This window comes from Ascaphus truei, chromosome 8, assembly GCF_040206685.1.
Source record: "Ascaphus truei isolate aAscTru1 chromosome 8, aAscTru1.hap1, whole genome shotgun sequence".
NCBI lineage: Eukaryota > Metazoa > Chordata > Amphibia > Anura > Ascaphidae > Ascaphus > Ascaphus truei.
This window is the reverse complement of record NC_134490.1, coordinates 23250763-23270113: the sequence shown is the minus strand read 5'-3', so window position 1 is coordinate 23270113 and position 19351 is coordinate 23250763. Positions and strand designations below refer to the sequence as shown.

At 44.5% G+C, this 19351-nt stretch overlaps 1 protein-coding gene across 2 annotated transcripts; it reads left to right on the top strand.

The window, feature by feature from the left end:
- Positions 1 to 270: 270 nt before the first annotated feature.
- PLA2G12B (phospholipase A2 group XIIB) lies at positions 271 to 19161 on the top strand. 2 transcript variants are annotated; one of them, XM_075610789.1, is made up of 4 exons: positions 271 to 627; positions 3565 to 3641; positions 10963 to 11128; positions 13123 to 19161. In XM_075610789.1, the coding sequence occupies exons 1-4, from the start codon at positions 396 to 398 to the stop codon at positions 13239 to 13241; spliced, it is 594 nt and encodes a 197-aa protein (XP_075466904.1). In that variant the 5' UTR covers positions 271 to 395; the 3' UTR covers positions 13242 to 19161. The 2 variants fall into 2 exon arrangements, with proteins under 2 accessions (XP_075466904.1, XP_075466906.1); XM_075610791.1 differs by having other exon boundaries at positions 273 to 627; positions 3565 to 3653.
- The last annotated feature ends 190 nt before the right edge of the window (positions 19162 to 19351 follow it).

The window sequence follows — 19351 nt, the reverse complement described above, 5'->3', positions numbered from 1 at the left end:
ACCTATGCTCCCTCACACCATATCTGTCTCTGTGTTATATTAATCCTAATGCCCGTTACCATATAGAGACAAAACAAGAGGCCAGCAGGAACCTGTAATAAAATTCAGGGTATGTTGACAACAACTGAGAGGGGATATTCCCTGTTCAATATCTGACTAATTAGGTTTTTTGTAAGTCCAACTTTGCTCAGACCTCCACCTCAGTGGGACCTTTGGACAGCCTGTTTTTTTTAATTATTATTATTGCTGTGACCTCCCTTCAGTTGCTGCTGCAATGTGTAAAGTCCACCTTGCAGGGATTATACAACCCACAGGCTCACAGCAGGAGGGGGGTGGAAGCATTTCTGCCTTGTGTGTTGTCTTGGTCACTTAAACTGTTTAGGTCTGAACGCAGAATGAAGGGGTTTACGAGAGTGCTGGTTCTTTGCCTGGCACTAAGCATAGGAAGTTGCACGGAAGATACAACCCAGAATGGCACAACCAGCCAGCCTCCCGTGGAGGATTCCTCGTCGGACTGGGGCCTGGGCACTGTACGAGGTGGATTTGAGGCAGTCAATGGCTATTTTGACTCCTTTTTGGAACTACTGGGTGGAAAAAATGGTGTCTGCCAGTACAAGTGTCGATATGGTAAGCTCACGTTTCATACTGCTCCTTTACACACTCATACTTGGGTTTCAGCTTTTCTAAAAATGGCAGGCTGCATGCCCAGTAATACAGCAAATGAAAACTTCAAGGCAAACATCAGATTCCTTATTTTATTGAAGTAGTTTTCCTTGATTCTGTTTGAAAGAACACTTGTACGTGTCTGATTCTTAATATTTGTTTTTCTTATATAGTGCATGGCACATGGAATGTTCCAGACACAATGGCACCCTGCCACAAGTGCTTAGAAATAAATGTACAGTAAGTGCCCGAGGCACAAGGAGATAAAGTGACTTGCCCAAGGGCAAATGTAGAGATAATGTTGGGATTTGAACAAGGTTTTTGTGCTTTAAAGTGCAGCGTTCCTATCACTACCCTACGTCTTTCCTCTTTTATTGAAAATACATCAATCAGCTAATTTAACCCAGTGGTTCCCAATTTATTTGAAATGAGCCCTCAAAGGCGTTTGTTTTGCCCTTCTATATTCAGTGCTCAAATCAAGATGACCAATGTGTGAGTTCCCCCCCCCCCCCTCAAATTACATGTAAGAATAAATATATTCCACTATTTGGAATTCTTAACTGGAGTTATTCTTGATCCAGGAAAATACATTATTTCTATCTTTCACCCTTCCATCTCTCTCTCTGTCACTCTATTTCTTCCATTCTCTTTGCCACTTTCCGTATCCCCCAGTGTGTATATCCCTCCTGTCACTCTGAGCCTCTTCACCCCCCCAACAAGACTGCTCAGCCGCTCCTCACCCCCCCCCCCCCACCCACCTTCCATTGATTTAGCCCCTTAAATATATTGCTGCCTTTGTTTCATTTCAGTTCTAGGAGGGACTGACGATGTAAACAAAGATGTGAAGAGGGTCACCCTATTGCAATACCGCACATTGGGATTAGATCAATTGTAAGAGAGACTTTGAAGGCCAAAGATCGCTGGGCCACATGGGTGGCAGCTGTGAATGTTTTTCCCAGAGGAAACAAACGCTCTGTTATGTAAATGATTATACATTTACTAGAGGATCTATGGTCTCTCTCACACTAAGGTTTAAACTGTGGAGTGATCCATTTTCTAGATGCGATACAAGTATATAACTTTGTACCAGAAAGCATTTTTTTGTTATGGCAGCATATTGGCCCATATTAACTAAGCTATGCCATTCACTTGCATGGGCAGCAAGATCTCCTCATCAAGTGCCCGAAGGTGTCTTATGCCATAGCACTGCTCAGTAATATGGGCCACTATTCGGACTACTAAGATGGCATTGTTTAAATACCCTAATTATTACATAAATTTGATCAGGTATAGTGTCGTCATGGATGTGATGTGGAAAATATAGAAAATCAGAGGCCCCCTGAACCTCAGAGATCTGAGTCATGGCTCATATCCGTGGGCCTGATTTGGGTTTTGGTCCCTCCTCCAACCACTGACCCTCCAATGCTACCCCGCCCCCTGTGGCTTTGGGATAAGGGATCACCAGTGGTGGTCAGAGGGGATCCCCCTCAAAAATAACCCCCAGATGTTAACCTTTGCGGTCCCTATTTCCTCCGGTGCAGCTGTAAGGTCCACATGGGTTAATAGCAGATCGGAGGTTCCCCTTCCCTGCTGGCCCCACCTAATCTGATCCCATCAGTGGAGGAGGCAGGACCAGCAGGAGATAGGGAGACCCCATCTTCAATTAACTCCCTGCTGACCAGTGCTAGAGTCCTAACAAAAAAGTGCATGGTCCCTTCCCCACCCTACTTCTCTCTAACATGCACCCCTTCTCATTAGCTTCTCCACATGCACCCCACCTCTCCAGCTTCTATCCCATATGGTTCCCACCTCTCCAGCTTCTCCCCCAAAAGCTCTTCTCTCACCAGCTTCTCCAACACGTCCCCCCTCCTCACCCTGCTTCTCCCTAACATGCCCCTCACTTTCTCCCCTACATGCTCGTCTCAGCTGCTTCTCCACACATGCTTCCCTCTCATTCATCTGTAGCTTCTCCCCTGCATGTTCTTTTCTCCCCTCTCCCCCTCTCTCCCCCCTCACTCTCTCTCCCCCCTCACTCTCTCTCCCCCCTCACTCCCCACCCTTTCTCTAACTCTCAACACTCTCTTCTCTCTCACGCTCTTCTCTCTCACTCCCTCCTCTCCCTATTCTAGCCCTGCAATTTACCCTAGAGCTGCACCGGAGTAAGTAGGGATACCCTCCCCCCCCTCCGCCACATCACCTATTCCCCATCCCATGTCACCCCCCATGTCACACTTTCCCTCCTTTTCTCTCTCTACCCCTCATGTCACACTTCAGTAATGTCACTCTCCTCCAATCACCCTATCTCCCACTATGTCACCCACTCCCTCCATCACATCTCTTACATCCCCCCCTCTCCCCCCCACCATCACATCTCTCACATCCCCCCTCCCCCCCACCATCACATCTCTTACATCCCCCCCTCTCCCCCCCACCATCACATCTCTCACATCCCCCCTCCCCCCCACCATCACATCTCTTACATCCCCCCCTCTCCCCCCCACCATCACATCTCTCACATCCCCCCCTCCCCCCTACCATCACATCTAGCAAAATGGAAACAAAATGTTTTTAGAAGAAAAAAAAAAAAAAGTCAAAGTGCATATTGAATAGGGGTCTATGAGGGGAATTCACAAAACTCGGATAACAGGTCAGCGTTTACTACCACTGACTTAAATGCCAGTTAACAATTATCCAGACCTTCTATGTCAAGGCCATTTTACAGCCAGACTGCGGCAGTGTCATTTTTGTCTTGTGTCTCTGTCAATGTATCAAGGTACTTTGCTCCAATTTACCATCAGGCCTCCATTTGATAGGCCTTCCCTCTACTAACAGTGGACTACAATTAAAGTGTTGTTTGTTGAGTACTAAAGAGGATCTTTGTGACTTGTCTCCTTACTCCAGGTAAAGCTCCACTGCCCCGACCCGATTACAAAAGTCCAGAACCCAATGGATGCAGTTCGTATTTCCTTGGTCTCAAGGTACCAGAGAGTGTATGTACTGCTAACACCATTTCCCAGCATGGCTACTGAAACATTATAGAGCTTTAATTATTAACTCTACCTAATAATAACAATCATGTTTATGATGAGGGAAAAATATCAAATGTAGTTCTGATGACCAAATTAAGAAGTGTGGAAGACTTTACGTAAAAATGTAACTAAGTTGTTAATGACCTCTTCAGAGAGTCACAGGCCCCCTGGAACTATTCTGTATGGATAACCCCAATCATTAAAAAAAAAAAAAAGCACCAAAAATGTATTCCAATAATGTAAAAAAATTGATCTTCCCCACTTGACGTTCAAAGAAATCTCATTAACAAGGTTGATCCAAGAAGGATCACAAAGAGACCCCAAAAGTTTCACTCATGCCAGTGTATATATTGTATGAAATAGGGATTCAAAGTATCCCTGAGATGTAATATCTCATAGAAGCAAGTCTATTGACTAATGGATCAGCATACAATAAATAAAAAATATAAGAATACAATTTTATTATATACATCAAATATTACAGTGGGCTAAATATATTCGGTGATATCTTAAAATCCCCAGAGGGGTGCGGAGACACTCTAGTGTATAGGATAGTATATAGGATAGTATAGACACAATGATTGGTATAATAATAGTTGGAAGATGATTATCTCAATATTAACCAGTTAATGTCTTATTATTTAAATAATGGCTTGTTGCATGTAAAAATCTGCCTGCAAGGTATTTAATTTCTTGCCATTCTCTCTCAGTATCAGAGTAATGTGTCAAAACACCAAGAGACAAAATAACAAAATGTTAATAGGTGTATACCGTGATATAAATGTACATAATAACAGAGGTAGTATACATTGTTTCCATGTTGGGAGTACATTCACTGTATAGACAATGTCGTGGTCAGTTTCCCAGACAGTACTCACTATAGCTCACTGATAGCACATAGGGTTAGAATAGTATATATTTAACAACTCCCTAGGGAGATATTATATCCTGCTACCAGCAGGTGCTCCAAGCATAAACATGGCAGCAGCAAGTAGTTGCTTGTTGCTTAATTCTATCTGTCAGTGATTTCACTGCGTAACCCCTGTTCTTTAATGTAACCATGTATCATTTATAACTCTGTGCTCAGGACATACTTGGAAACGAGAGGTAACTCTCAATGTATTACTTCCTGGTAAAACATTTTTATTATCTTATTATATATTTGTGAAAGCACTGTATGCCTGTCTGCATCTTCCTGTGTCCCTAGGGGAAATTTCATTGGTCCCTTGGCCCGCCCCCGCACCTCTGATTGGCCTGAGGCGGAGTGACCACACACACACACACACACACACACACACACACACACACACACACACACACACACACACACCTCTCTCTCTCTCTCTCTCTCTCTCTGTCCTCTCCCCCCCCCCATCACACTCACCTCCCCCCCTCAGCTCCCCCCCCCCCGGTGCTCCGCTCAGCTCCCCGCTCAGCTCCCCCCCGGTGCTCTGCTCAGCTCCCCGCTCAGCTCCCCCCCTGTGCTCCGCTCAGCTCCCTGCTCAGCTCCCCCCCGGTGCTCCGCTCAGCTCCCCCCGGTGCTCCGCTCAGCTCCCCCCCGGTGCTCCGCTCAGGTCCCCCCCAGTGCTCCGCTCACCTCCCCCCCGGTGCTCCGCTCAGCTCCCCCCCGGTGCTCCGCTCAGCTCCCCCCCGGTGCTCCACTCAGCTCCCCCCCGGTGCTCCGCTCAGCTCCCTGCTCAGCTCCCCCCCGGTGCTCCGCTCAGCTCCCCGCTCACCTCCCCCCCGGTGCTCCGCTCACCTCCCCCCCGGTGCTCCGCTCAGCTCCCCCCCCCGGTGCTCCGCTCACCTCCCCCCCAGTGCTCCGACAGGCAGTGGACAGGCAGCCTGCAGATGCCACGCGGGGCGCCTAAGATGGCGGCGCCCGGAAAGACCCCCTTCCTCCCTCGCGAGGGAGTGCTCCGCTCAGCTCCCCGGTCAGCTCCCCCCCGGTGCTCCGCTCAGCTCCCCCCCGGTGCTCCGCTCACCTCCCCCCCGGTGCTCCACTAACCTCCCCCTCGGTGCTCCGACAGGCAGTGGGCAGGCAGCCTGCAGATGCCACGTGGGGCGCCTAAGATGGCGGCTCCCGGAAGGACCCCCTTCCTCCCTCGAGGTGACGTGTGTGTGTGTGACAATGTGTGTGTGTGTGTGTGTGTGTGTGACAATGTGTGTTTGTGTGTGTGTGACAATGTGTGTGTGTGTGTGTGACAATGTGTGTGTGTGTGTGTGTGTGTGTGTGTGTGTGTGTGTGTGTGTGTGTGTGCGTGTGACAATGTGTGTGTGTGTGTGCGTGTGTTACACTGTGTGTGTGTTACCCTGTGTGTGTGTGTTACACTGTTTGTGTGTCTCGTGTGTGTGTGTGTGTGTGACAATGTGTGTGTGTGTGTGTGTGACACTGTGTGTGAGTGTGTGTGTGTGTGACACTGTGTGTGAGTCACTGTGTGTGTGTGTCAGACACTCCGGAGCTACGCATGGGGGGGGGGTCCCGTCCACTGTCCCCCTCCCGTCCACTGTCCCCCCCCCTCCCGTCCACTGTCCCCCCCCTCCCATCCACTGTCCCCCCCCTCCCGTCCACTGTCCCCCCCCCCTCCCGTCCACTGTCCCCCCCCTCCCGTCCACTGTCCCCCCCCTCCCGTCCACTGTCCCCCCCCTCCCGTCCACTGTCCCCCCCTCCCGTCCACTGTCACCCCCCCTCCCATCCACTGTCCCTCCCCCCCTCCCCTCCTCCTGTCCACTGTCCCTCCCCCCCTCCTGTCCACTGTCCCTCCCCCCCTCCTCTCCTCCTGTCCACTGTCCCTCCCCCCCTCCTCTCCTCCTGTCCACTGTCCCTCCCCCTCCCCTCCTCCTGTCCACTGTCCCTCCCCCCTCCCCTCCACTGTCCCTCCCCCCTCCCCTCCTCCTGTCCACTGTCCCTCCCCCCCTCCCCTCCTCCTGTCCACTGTCCTTCCCCACCTCCCCTCCTCCTGTCCACTGTCCCCCCCCCCCCTTTCCCTCCCCCCCTTTTCCTAGCGGGAAATTTAACTCACGGGCAACGCCGGGTCTCTCAGCTAGTAAATAAATAAAATAAATAATACAAAGTGGTCACGGGGGACCCTGAATGGGAAAGGAGGAACCAGTATACAAGCCGTGTGTTAGTAGGAGATATGAGGACTGTGTCGCCGCTCCGCTGACGTCACCGTCGTGACGTCTCTACCGCCTGAATCAGTGGATTGAGTTGGAAGGATGGATACTGGTCCCAAAATAGTGAGACCCCTGCCCATATCAGTAAGGTTGACATGTATGTGCATCTGCATTAATTGTTTTAGGGCCAGTGGAAACACAGACCACGTTCAATAAGTACAGCCAGGTGTCAGCTTTATTCATTCCCAGGGAATTACTTCTTCCCAAACAGAACGGGTGCACAAGTCTAAATGATATGAGTTTTAGTAAACCTGCCAAAGGTGCACACCATTTAAAGAAGAATTGCACTAGTCTTAAGCTATGTACTGAAAGCAGGCTAACTTGGAGAACCTCATTCTGGTACCTTTTTGTTTAGCTCTGGCACTTTTATTTTTAGGGTTGAGAAAGAAACTTCATATAGTGCTTATTACATTTTTAGGAACGGGCTGTAATTAGGGTTACCAGGTGTCCAGTATTGAACCATATAGTCCTGTATTAGGACACTCTGTCCAGTAAAATATTAGAGGTAATATTGGACATGTATGTGTCCGTATTACCTCTCTGGACTTAGCGACCTGACAAGCGGTGGGGCTGCGGGATTTCCCAGCACAGGGAGAGAGCTGTTGATAGGGGGCTGGGCAGCCTCCATCCTGATTGGCTGCCCATGGGTAATGCAGCCAATTAGGAGGAGTCATGAGCCTGGGGGTGAGGCCAAAGAGAGGAGCGTCACACCTTTTACCATTGTGTCCAGTATTTTTGGAGAAGTCACCTGGCAACCCTAGCTATAATACTGACTGGGAAAGACCAATAAATGCTTTTCCCAACACATTTTTTTTATTGAAAGCTGCGTTATTTTATTGTGGTTTAGTTATTAATTATCCTTTCTTTGTTTATACTTCCGAACATTTTTTTCCCTACTAAAACACCACTGACTAAAATGAATACTCGTTCATATTGTTTTATACAATTTACATATTATTTGGAAGTCAACAAAACAGAAAATGGAATAAACCGGAAGTACTTTGCCATGTATTGTTTAACTTTATGAAGAAGAAAGAATGAGGTGCACTCACTGGAGTTATGTACTGATGCAGCCACGAGTATCCGGACACTTGCCTGGGAAAATCTGGGGCAATTTCCCAGTACATGCTGCAACATTTCTGTGACATTTCTGCATGCAGACTAATGGCCCATCGTATTAACACAGCGGAGGTCAAACTGAATGAGACTGCCAGGGACCCCCGCTGTGTTAATCCGATGGGCCATTGGTCTCTGCAGAAATGTTACAGAAATGTTGCAGCATTACAGAGAGATTGCACCAGATTTTCAAAGGCAAGTGTCCGGATACTCGTTGCTGCATCTGTAACTGCGTCGGGTGCACAGCGAACATTCCCCGCTGGGGAGACCTATAATACAGGCCACGTCCTCCTGAATCAAGAAGGAACCGGCACTCCAGAGGTCTTCATACAAAAAAGAGAGATCTCCGAGTGCCATTTCCTTCTTGTTTTAGGAGGATGTGTCTTGATTAACTTTATTCCATTGATATTTTGATGATATATAAATGTGATCAAACAAAGAAAAATAAAGAAAGGAAAGTCAAATATTTAATTAAGATGTGCACCAACAGAGAGTCTATTAAATTCATGTGATTTATTTCCCCATATATTTACTTGGACTAAAATTCACGAATATCTTGCCAGAGTTAATAATGTCATAAGCGTACGCACTTAGCAACACATACTAACGCATAAAGATAATGGACATAGCTATGTACCACCTTTTCTACTAAAGTTAAGCTTTATTTCCTTATTCAAGGTATGTGTAAAATCTTTCCAAACATTGTCTATATTGTATTATTTAGGAACTTTTAAGTAACCCTGTCACAGTATTTAAAATGCACAAACACTATCTCACACACCATTTTCCAATATGCTCCTTTTTTTTTAAACATCTGTGTTAACTGCAAATACCAATATTTTAGGGATTTTACAGTGTCCTGAATTTAGCAGGACAGTCACGAACCTTCACTGATGGATATTAGTATAGGGCCAAAGTTAATTGGAGGGAATATGTGTCAACTTCTATTGATGTTCTGTGAGTCTCACTGGTTTGGAGTCGGTTATTTGTTAGCAGAGTGCAGTCTCAGTGATTGAAGACAGTACAGTCTGCATTAAAAAGCCACTGTGAAAGAAACAGATTTATATGGATATCTATACAGATTTACCAACGACACCCAAAGTCACAAGGGAAAAAAAATGATCCTGGGATTTGAACCCGATTCCCAAAAGAGTTCCGAGACCATGACCATGACCTTACCACCAAGCTACACCTTCTAATGGAGAGACATGGGCAGGTCAACTGGTCAGATCTCTATAAATAAGGGGTTAGTTGTGTCTAATACAAATTGTGCTCCAGCCTCCAGCCTAGGCTTCAAACACTTTCAAACAAGGACACCCGTGATTACCGTGTCTCTTGTGTACTTATTTTGCCTTGGATTTTCAGCTAGAAGAGATTGGTAAATAACCCCTTGTTTGGTTGTGGGTCAATAAAAAAAAAACCAGACTCCTCTTTCTGTCGGAGCGAGGCATTCACATGCATGAGACGTCATAAATAGCAGAGGAAAGAAAGTAAAATCCCAAAGTTTAACGGATCAAGGCTACACTTTCAATATGGCGGCTATATATAATAGGGCTGTAAGAGATGTGTGCAGAGGTACATATAATGGAGACTGATTTGGGTGAAAATTATATCTTGGCTTTAATGAAAAACAACAAAACATGCAAAAACAAGAAAATAACAAACCCCTATCCCTTTTGAAAGGGCTAACTTACTTCCCCAGACCCTATCTGCAGGACTGGAGGGATATTCCCAACCCCAAAGTCTCAGGAAGTACCTTAAGCAGGTGGCCCGCCATGTCAGTCTCTGGCAGGTTCCTGGGTCCTTGATCTCAGCACAGCCTTTGTGCTCAAGACAGTGTCTGTGTACAGGCTTCTCTGCTCTCCTTCTGTCAGCCCAAATGTGAGCTAAGGAATCTCTCTCCTGTTTCCAACAGGAGGCTTTTCTTACAGACTTAATTGGCCAGATGGAGTCTAGTTAATCGCCTGCTGCACTTAACCAGATCCCTGCTGGATTTTAGAGAGTGTTTCAAGGGCCTTTAAAGAAAAGTTTTTTTGACGTCAATCATTTTACAAAACAGAAAACGTATTGTCGTCATCATATATTTATAATGCACCAACATATTCTGTAGTGCAGTACAATGGGATTCGATAACAGAAAACAATAAGAAACAAATATACATTGTTACAGTGGGTAAGGAGGGCCCTGCCCCATGGAGCTTACAATCTATAGGGAGGGGTAAGTGGACACACAAGGTACAGGGGGGTGAGAAGGTTGGTGTGTGTCGGATTGCTGCTTGTTAGTTGAAGGAGTTGACATTGGGGGAAGAAGTGGGATTGTGCGGAGGTAGAGCTGTGAGAGCAGAGGAATGTGTGAGCATGGAAATGCTTCAACATGCATCTGAAATATCACGCATGGGAAAATAGGGAACATACAGATGTAGCAGGCTTCTCACTTCCTGAGAGATTTGATTTTTGGGGGGGTCGGTATGTTACAGAAAATAACTACAAATATGGCATTGGGTCACCGGTAGATTAGATTCAGATATATCTAAAGTTTAACGAAGACCGATTAAGGTAGCTACCCGGATACCCTCCCCCCCCCCCCCTACATTCCCTGTTATTTCTATGTTTGTGTTGAGTTATGCAAAGATATATAGATATATACTTCACATTGGTGGGAATAGTATAGAAACCAGAGAAAATGTTTTACAAAATTGACTGTAATAGTAAAACAAAGGGGTTCAGGAACATGTACTGTACAAATACTGTATGTGAACTATATACAATGTGTTGTAATCACAGTAAATTGAAAAAGTGAATAAAATGTTTGAACACATACAAATAAAAATTAGATCTTGGAACTGGGGGGTCCCAGGTGGTCAGGGGAACACAGATCAGCTCTGAGGGACCACATGGTTCAGGTACTATTAAAAAAAAATATTCCCGGCAAAAAAATTAGCAACTTGGAAAAAAAATGTATTATTTTTCTTCCCTAGTTGGATTTAGGTATCCCAGCTATGACGAAATGCTGTAACCAGCTGGATATCTGCTATGACACCTGTGGGGCTAACAAGTACCGATGTGATGCAAAGTTTCGTTGGTGTCTCCACTCTATCTGCTCCGACCTCAAAAAAAGTCTGGGATTTGTCTCCAAGGTTGAAGGTGAGTTTATCACTGTCCCATGGGGTTTCCCATTCAGCACTTCCTCCTAACCCTGGCTTTGCTGAACAAGCAAACAAAAAAAATGGAAAAATCCTATATGTTTTTATTTTTTTTTATTTAAATCAAATCTGTAGTATTAGACAATACTGTGCATTTTTTTTCTTTTTAACGCTTAATGATTTTTTTTAATGGACTGATCATCCTTTGGTTGCTACAGCAATCATTCAGAAAGTCATATCCACTTCCTTTTTTGAAACAGGCTCTGCCACACACCTTTTTTTTAGCCCTGGCCTTTGGCAACAAAGTATCACAAACAGATCAGTTGCTGTGTTCCAAACAGCAGACTGTCTATTACTCTGGATGCTGTAACAATAATGTGTTATACTTAGTAATATAATGTTACATTGCAGCTGCAGCCATTTCGTTAGGCACACAATCAAGCAGATATACATTGTCACAGGCTTTACATATAAAAAAAAGGGGGGAGGGGGAGGGGAGTACATGCAGTATTGCTGCTTTAAGAATCAGCTTTAAAACAGATAAAAGGCAAAACCTGACAGTGTGCTCATTTGAATGTCACTACCCAGACTCCTCCTCCCGCAGTTTAATAACTATGTTATTTTACAATGGGCTGAGGGGTAGGTTTTGGGGACATGTATAAGACATAGACCCTCATGATATCCTTGTCTGGCTCCATTGGAATTTTAAGGGCAAGTTGAATGTTCTGCCATTCACGTTTCCAATAACTTTCATGGAAATATCCGTTTTCCCGAACTCCTAACATTTTATTGCTATAACGGATCAGTAGACCGAGATGAAAATATAGGGTAAAGAGCTTTCAAACCCACCAAGGTTTCATCTTAAAGTGACACTTGAGGAAGAAATCTATGAGGTTTCAAAAGCTCTGTATACTATAATTGAACCTGTGAATTTTAATGTCGGTGCTAAAAGCTATCACAAAGCCCACAGCAACTTTTTGTATTTCTTTTATATTTTTTCCATCTGTTTTTCATTGTTACTGGTGTTCAGTACCTGCACTGTGCTGTCTAACATGCTCATTTTCTTTTGTAATTCTTTTTAAAACTGCAGTAAATAAGAGTATTTTATCCTAAATTTTCTCTATTCTGCTGATATCTTTTAGCAAAATTCAAGAACAAGTCTGCTATAAATATTATTTCGCGACGACTTTTCTATGTAATGATGAAAAATGGTTTCCCCTACCCCAGAATCAGATTGTATCGAAGTGGATAAAAACGTACCCATACATACTCTGCCAGATTAAAAAATAAAAAAAAGATTCACATTTATTATAACTGTGTAATGTAGAGAGATTTAAGCAGGATTTATTCTGTAAAAGTAGGAGGGGTGAGGTTTCCTAAAATATATCCTTTTTTCTTTAAAAATAAATAAATTGTAAATGTAAAAAATATATACTGGTTCTCTGGGTGCTAAAATAAAAAGGAGCGGCTCAGTGAGTAGAAACACTGACTGAAAACAATGACTGAGTTTGAAGCAGGGGAACCCGGTTCGATTCCCGGTGTCGACTCCTTGTGACCTTGGGCAAGTCACTTTATCTCCCTGTGCCTCCGGCACGAAATGCGTAGATTGTAAGCTCCACAGGGCAGGGACTGTGTAACAGTCCTATGTGCTGCGTACCATGCACTATACTGTAATTGTGAAGCACATTGAGTCCCAATGGGAGAAAAGCGATATATGAAATAAAATTATTATTTATTATTGGTACTGCAGGTGTGAAAATAAAGTAGTGGTACTCTGGGTGTGAAAATAAAAAGCTAGCGGTACATGTACGTAAAGAAGTGGTATCTCTGGGTGTGAAATAAATAATAATAAATAAATAAAAGTAGCAGTGGTACCCTGAACCCCTTAGATCACCGAACTTGGGCCACTGCCTTCAGGTGCTCCAAGCGCCTGCACCACAGCAGCATGTCTGTATATCCTATCTGTATGACGTGTTCAATTGCCTTTTTCTGCAGCCTGTGAATCCGTTGCAGACACGGTGTTTAATACCGTCTGGACCTTGGGATGTAAGCCCTTTATGAACAGCCAGAGGTCATCGTGCATCTGCAATGAGGAAGAACGGGAAGAGCTCTGAGCAGGAGGAGATCTCGCCCCGAGGACTTTGCAAGTGGTGCAATGCTGCACAGCTTGTCAACATTCCAACTCTCGAATTCCATTACGGTGAACTCTTATTGGACAAAGCGCTATTTATTCACATTTTAAGTTGCCCGCATCGCCAGATATTCCGTATTTTAGGCACGAGGCTGTAATAGCAGTACTGAGAAAGCATTCTGATCATTATAATCAATAGGTGTTTACAGAGGCTGGTGACGGTTGAAATGATATTCATATGCCATGGAACAACAGGAACTAATAATTGTAATTTGCAACTCTATAGCTTTGTGACAATGTATTTGCAATCAGTTTAAGGAAGATTTCCTATAAGAGTGGTTCAGTAAAGCAAAAAGTAGCATGAACATTCCCAATATATCTTAAAGTTCTTTCATGTAACACCTTTTCTGTTATAACATGTATTGTACCTATGTCTATCAGTGCATTAGGCTGCGGCCAAGCTGGGAGCTCGAGCGCCGTGACGTCATGCGCTCTGCTCGCCCGGGCGAGTTCTGGACAGCTATTTGCGCATGCGGGGGTCGTGGCCATGACGTCAAGGAGCTGGTTCGCCCTCAGTGGGCGAACCGCTCATGTGACGCATCAGCGAGCAGCCAAATCAAATTTGGTTGTCTCGCCAAGTCACAAGCGCACGTGCACGCGCACGCACCCTCACCGAGTGCATTCAACGTTATCATTATGATCGAGCCGAGCGTGAGCGGTTCGCTCCACCCTGGCTGCAGCCTAAGAGCGGAGGAGAACCCCTGACTTCCATTGTCTGAAGCACAAAACCTTCAATTAATAGATCAGCTGAGGAATCTATCACATGCTTACTACTTATTTTTTTATTTTATTTTTTTAGATCTGGTTAATATTTTTATCAGAAGAAAACATGTTTTGATAAAATGTTATTTGCATAATATTCACCGACATGTGTACCTATTTTTACATGCCAAATCTCTGTGTCCAATATGTTTTACATTTGTATGATGGGTAGGTACCATATGTGAAAAGCACAGTATCAAATAACCCATAATATACAACTCACAGGACTTTTGTAAGATGCTCGTTATTGGTTCAAAACTAACCAGGCAAAGAATGTAGACTCAACTCTGCAAATGCGGGATTCGGGAAGGGCAAATTTTTTGGTGGATTTGGATTCACTTTGGATCGGCCGGTTCCTTTGGTCCGCTGATTTTGCGGATCGCTCTCAAAAATGGTAATTCGCCTTTTGCGGATTTTTTTATTTTTAAACATTGACAATCCATCCGCGCAATTCGCTGATGAATTTTAAGAATCCAATCAACGGATTGGATTCTTAAACTCTGTTAACAGATTGCGGAATCCGCGGATGGGTTGTTAAAATCCGCCAGCGGGTTGTATCCAATGGCGGTTTTGGATTAATCCACGTGGATTGAATCTGTAACAATCCGTTGGCGGATTTTACACCGCGGAAACAGATTTTGAATGGAAAACTCTGGAAATTCTGGGAAACGGATTTGGACTGGTTCGTCCAGATCTACTCAGGACTCAGGAATGAGCAATCAGTTTTAGAAAAATGTTTTTAAAAAAAAACAACAAAAAAACAAACAATTTAGTGGATGCAAAACATTTTACCATTAATATTGCCCCGAAACAGATAATAGCATGTGATCAGTGCAAAAAATGTGCAGCAAAAGGCAGTTACAACGAATTATTTTTGCCTTGGACCATGAAAGTAGACCTGAACTTTTAAATCGGACATTCATGACTCATAGTTGAAGAAGCAAACACAAATCTAACAGTATTCAGCTGCATTAAGACATGAAGATGCTCTGGAGACTACAAAGACAAGCAAAACAATACACAACTATTGATTACAGAACATATTTGTACATATGTGAGACAGAAACGTTCAGGATATAAAACTCACACTTTAGATTTAAGTAGGATTGATGATTTTGTATAGAATCCTCAATAAAAATGTTTTCCCCCTCCCCCCGGCCCATGTCAACCTAAAGATTTCTGTACTGTGTACTGTAATAGCTTCATTTGTAATAGTTTGCTGAGATATGTTCTGACGGTATTTTCTTTTCAATGCTCTGTGATTGAATGTATTTGATAGTTTGTTATAAAATATCAGTTTAAGAACTATTCAGTTTAAGGAAGCTATCAATATATCATGTTTCAAAAGCATGTCAGCCTAGATGCACTAAACTCCATTAAGCCACTTAACCTAAATTAATGTCAGATTAATAGTAGAACAAAGGACAATAACATAACGTTAAGAGCATTGCATTGAATATAACAGATGTTTGTGATAACTACTCATTTGCATATCATTTGGATGTCATTATCACAGCATCGCCTAGCCACTAAAGTCCATTAAGGTTGACGCAGGGGATTATTTAAATCACACCTAAACTTGGTGTTACTGCCATCCAGACCCTAAAATAGGACTTTTGCAGTGTCTGGATGGGTGTAACGCCACATTTATTATGCATGATTTAAATCAGCGGTGCGCAAACTGGGGGGCGCGAGATTCGCTGTGGGGGGGGGGGGGTGCAGGGTTTACACAGGCCCTGCGTGCTTCCCGAAAGCACTTAAATTAAGTGCCTGGGAAGCAGCGAAGGCCTCTGTAAACTGTACTTGCTTCTGTAGACCCATCACCATGGCAACGCGGCGTCAAATGATGCAGCGAGGTCATGTGACGTCACGTTGCCGGAGGCAAGGTAAGAGTCGGGGGGGGGGGGTGTTTCGCAGAGAAGTGAACAGCCGGCAGGGGGCGTAGGGGAAAAAAAGATTGCGCCCCCCTAATTTAAATAACACACAGTAGAGTTATTTCCCTTTCTTCTCCACCAAAAGTCTTATGGAAAGGGCTGGAGAGAAATAACCCCAGGGCTGACATCATGTTAGTGGAGGATGATGCAATGTTATCCTACAATAATGTGATGTTAACCCTATTCTAATGAGATGTAGAATAGGCCATTGTATTTGCATATAATTAGCTTTGTGGATACAGTGTTAACGTATGTTCCCTGCTTGAATGGAACTTTGTGCATCAAGACCATAGTCCTCCTGCCCATAGTAATTTGGAGACTTCTGACACGTGGCTTTTCACATCAATATTGCTGGGAATCTGGCAATGTATACAGGGGGAGAACTTTTCACAAAAAATTGATAAACATCAAATATATCTGGAATCTCCGTCATGGGGCCCGTATAAGTAAAAAAAAAAAAAAAAGTACAGGCGTACATTTTGATCGGCAAATACCTGTATGTAGGCATGAATGTCTTTATTGATCACGTTGTTCACGTGTGAATGTGTATGTACAAATGTGCAGCAGTGAGGTGAGCAAACAATGGGGCCTGGGACACCAAACATGCCTCTCTGTCCCCCCACAACCCTGTTTGTGGCACCATATGTATTAGAGTGTTAATATGTGCATCCAGTGTTTGTACTGTATGTATATCAGTGTGTCTGTACTGTATGCGTATCAGGTATCAGTGTGTGTATCAGTGTGTCTGTATGTGTATCAGTGCGTGTTACAGAATTAGTCCAGTGAGATCAGCAGCCATAAATGGCAGAGGGCATAAATTAACCCCTATGCTGACCCCAATGGCTGCAAAGGAGTTACAAGTGTAGCCCTCTTTCCTCCACCCTAAGTGAGATTGGGGTGGGTAGGTGTATCTGACTACTTATCAGTGTGGTGCTGTACTTGTTTGGCAACCAGGAGGGCTGAGCTTCCGCCACGGGGAACCTGGGGTATATACTTACACTCGGTGCAGCGCCTCCACTGATGAGGGATCCCAACGTGGTGGGAGTGTGCCCTCACCAGAACAACCATACAGTAAATACACACAATGTGAATAAACAGTATTTACTGAGCATGAACGATAACTTCAATGAAACTCTCTTTGCATAACATCAATACATCATATGAATAACATTGCATCACCCTGAATGCATACCATCCCCGCACCCACATGTCCATCATCACATTCCCCTCAGTCCCTTCGATAATACTGTGCTTGGACACTTATCCCTTGAGTGTCCACAACAATAAAGAGTGTGAGTGTGAGGGATAGTGCTTCCTTGTGTTGGGGCCCGTTGGTGCACTTAATATATATTACCTCCCTGATCAGTCCTGATCAGGAAACTCCTTAGAACTCAGCAACACCGCACAGTGATCCCACGCCGCACTGCGCTGCTCTTTGCAGGAATGGATACACACGCTGACTTCACAGGAGAGGGCTCCCCAGCCGAAATGATCCTTTATCACAGTCTCTGCTACACGCTGTACTGACAGTCAGGCACTGTCATGCAGCATTCCTCTTTCTCTCTGAGTATGGTGAAGGAGTTCCTGTCTTAAGGCAGTCCCTATAACATACAGTATTCCTCTAGTGTCTCAGGGGACTAACTGGGCCCTGGGGGTATAACTCTACCCTAGCCCCTGCATGCAGAAGATCTCTTGCTGTAGATTCTGTCTGATCCCAGACTCTGGCAGTTCACCACGTGCAACTGGCACTGGTGATATTACACACACTGTATAACTTAGAAAGCAACCTCCCCTTCTTCCTATGAGGGGCCTTTCCCTGACACAGTCAAAGCTAACTGCTGTGGCTGCACTGCACACAACACTGTCTCTTCTTGTCAGAGCACACAGCACTGCAGCTGTGTCTCTGACTAGACTTACACTCACCTAAGGGCAGGGTCCCTACCTAAGGGGCCTTCCCTATGAACTTACCCACTAACCTAGTGGGGAGTGGGGCCTACCTGGGGCCTGGGGGTAACCTTGCTCCTTACACACTTCCTCCCCTTTCCTTCTCCCAGCTCTAACTGACTAGCGTGGTCTATGCAACATTGTATCCTTCTCCAACAGTAGAAGCTGCAAACCCTATTTGCTGGCTGGCTGCATGTGATGTGGGTGAAAGGGCAGTCCCCAGAGGCTGCTGGGAATTGTAGTCCACTCAGGACCTCTTTAGCATTGGGACCACGTGCGCTATCTTTACTGCGCCTGTGCGAAGCTGTAATGGCCGCCACTGCTCTCTTCTGCGCCTGCGCGACCTTGGGGAGTCCCTGCACTACGGAGCACCATCTCTGCCCCTTCACGCTCACTATATTGGCCGTCGCTTCTGCGCATGCGCGAGCCTCCGCGCCCGTGCGGACATAACAAAGATGGCGGTGCCGTGCCTCTGACGCCACTGGGAGGACTCTTTGGGGACCTGGCTACACAAGTTTTACTCAGAAAGTACAGTATTTGTCCTGTCTTATTTACCTGTCTATTATCAAAACAGTACACAGTATGAAATGTACATGTTCCTACAGCCTCTGATTCCACAAGTTTTGCATGACTTGATGTTACTCTACCATAGTAGAACCTTGCTAGACAGGTGGGGATGTGATTTCTGCCTTTGATCATGAGAATATTTCAATAAATCACAAGCAAATCACATACTTTGCATAAAATCAGTGAATTGCTTGTATATGACAACCAATGCCAGCATTTCTGATGGGACAGAGTATATATACCGGTATAGCATGTAAAAGCTGTCTTCTGATATTTAATAGGTATAGGCCCCGAGTTACTAAATAATGCTTAGCTTTAGCACCACTTACGGCCAATTAAACGTAATGAGCGCAATAGTGCATTAAAGACTTTATGGTCCTACAAAATGTATTTTACAGGTTTGTTTTGAAGTGAACTCCCTTTCCACTGGGGACATTACATGTTCTTTAGCGATAAAGGGTTTCACTCTATTTACTCATTATCCAAGTCCTGGTTTTTATATGTATATTTGATATGTACTCATGGTTTACATGTTCTGCTGAAAACAATTACATTGAATCTGTATACTGATGTCATTAATAATATCACATGTAGTAAATATTTTGTCCATCAATAAAATAGAATAATTCACTTTAAGTGGTTTATTTCATTCTATAAATGGAGGGGATCTTCAGTTTGATGCTTTTATCACTCGTGTCCAAACAAAATAAAAGATGCTTTCTTCTAGTATCAAGAGATATAAAGCATATCCTGAAAACCAGCTACAAAACCAGCTAAAGACAGTAGTAATTTCAGAATCCAAGAAGTAGTGAACTTTCTAATCTCA

Bases quoted from the DNA above. Each gene is read 5' to 3' on its own strand.
- PLA2G12B (XM_075610791.1), top strand. From the start codon at position 396: ATGAAGGGGTTTACGAGAGTGCTGGTTCTTTGCCTGGCACTAAGCATA. The intron at 3,654-10,962 runs GTATGTACTGCT...TTTCTTCCCTAG, and splicing joins GTCTCAAGGTACCAGAGAGT to TTGGATTTAGGTATCCCAGC. The intron at 11,129-13,122 runs GTGAGTTTATCA...CTTTTTCTGCAG, and splicing joins ATTTGTCTCCAAGGTTGAAG to CCTGTGAATCCGTTGCAGAC.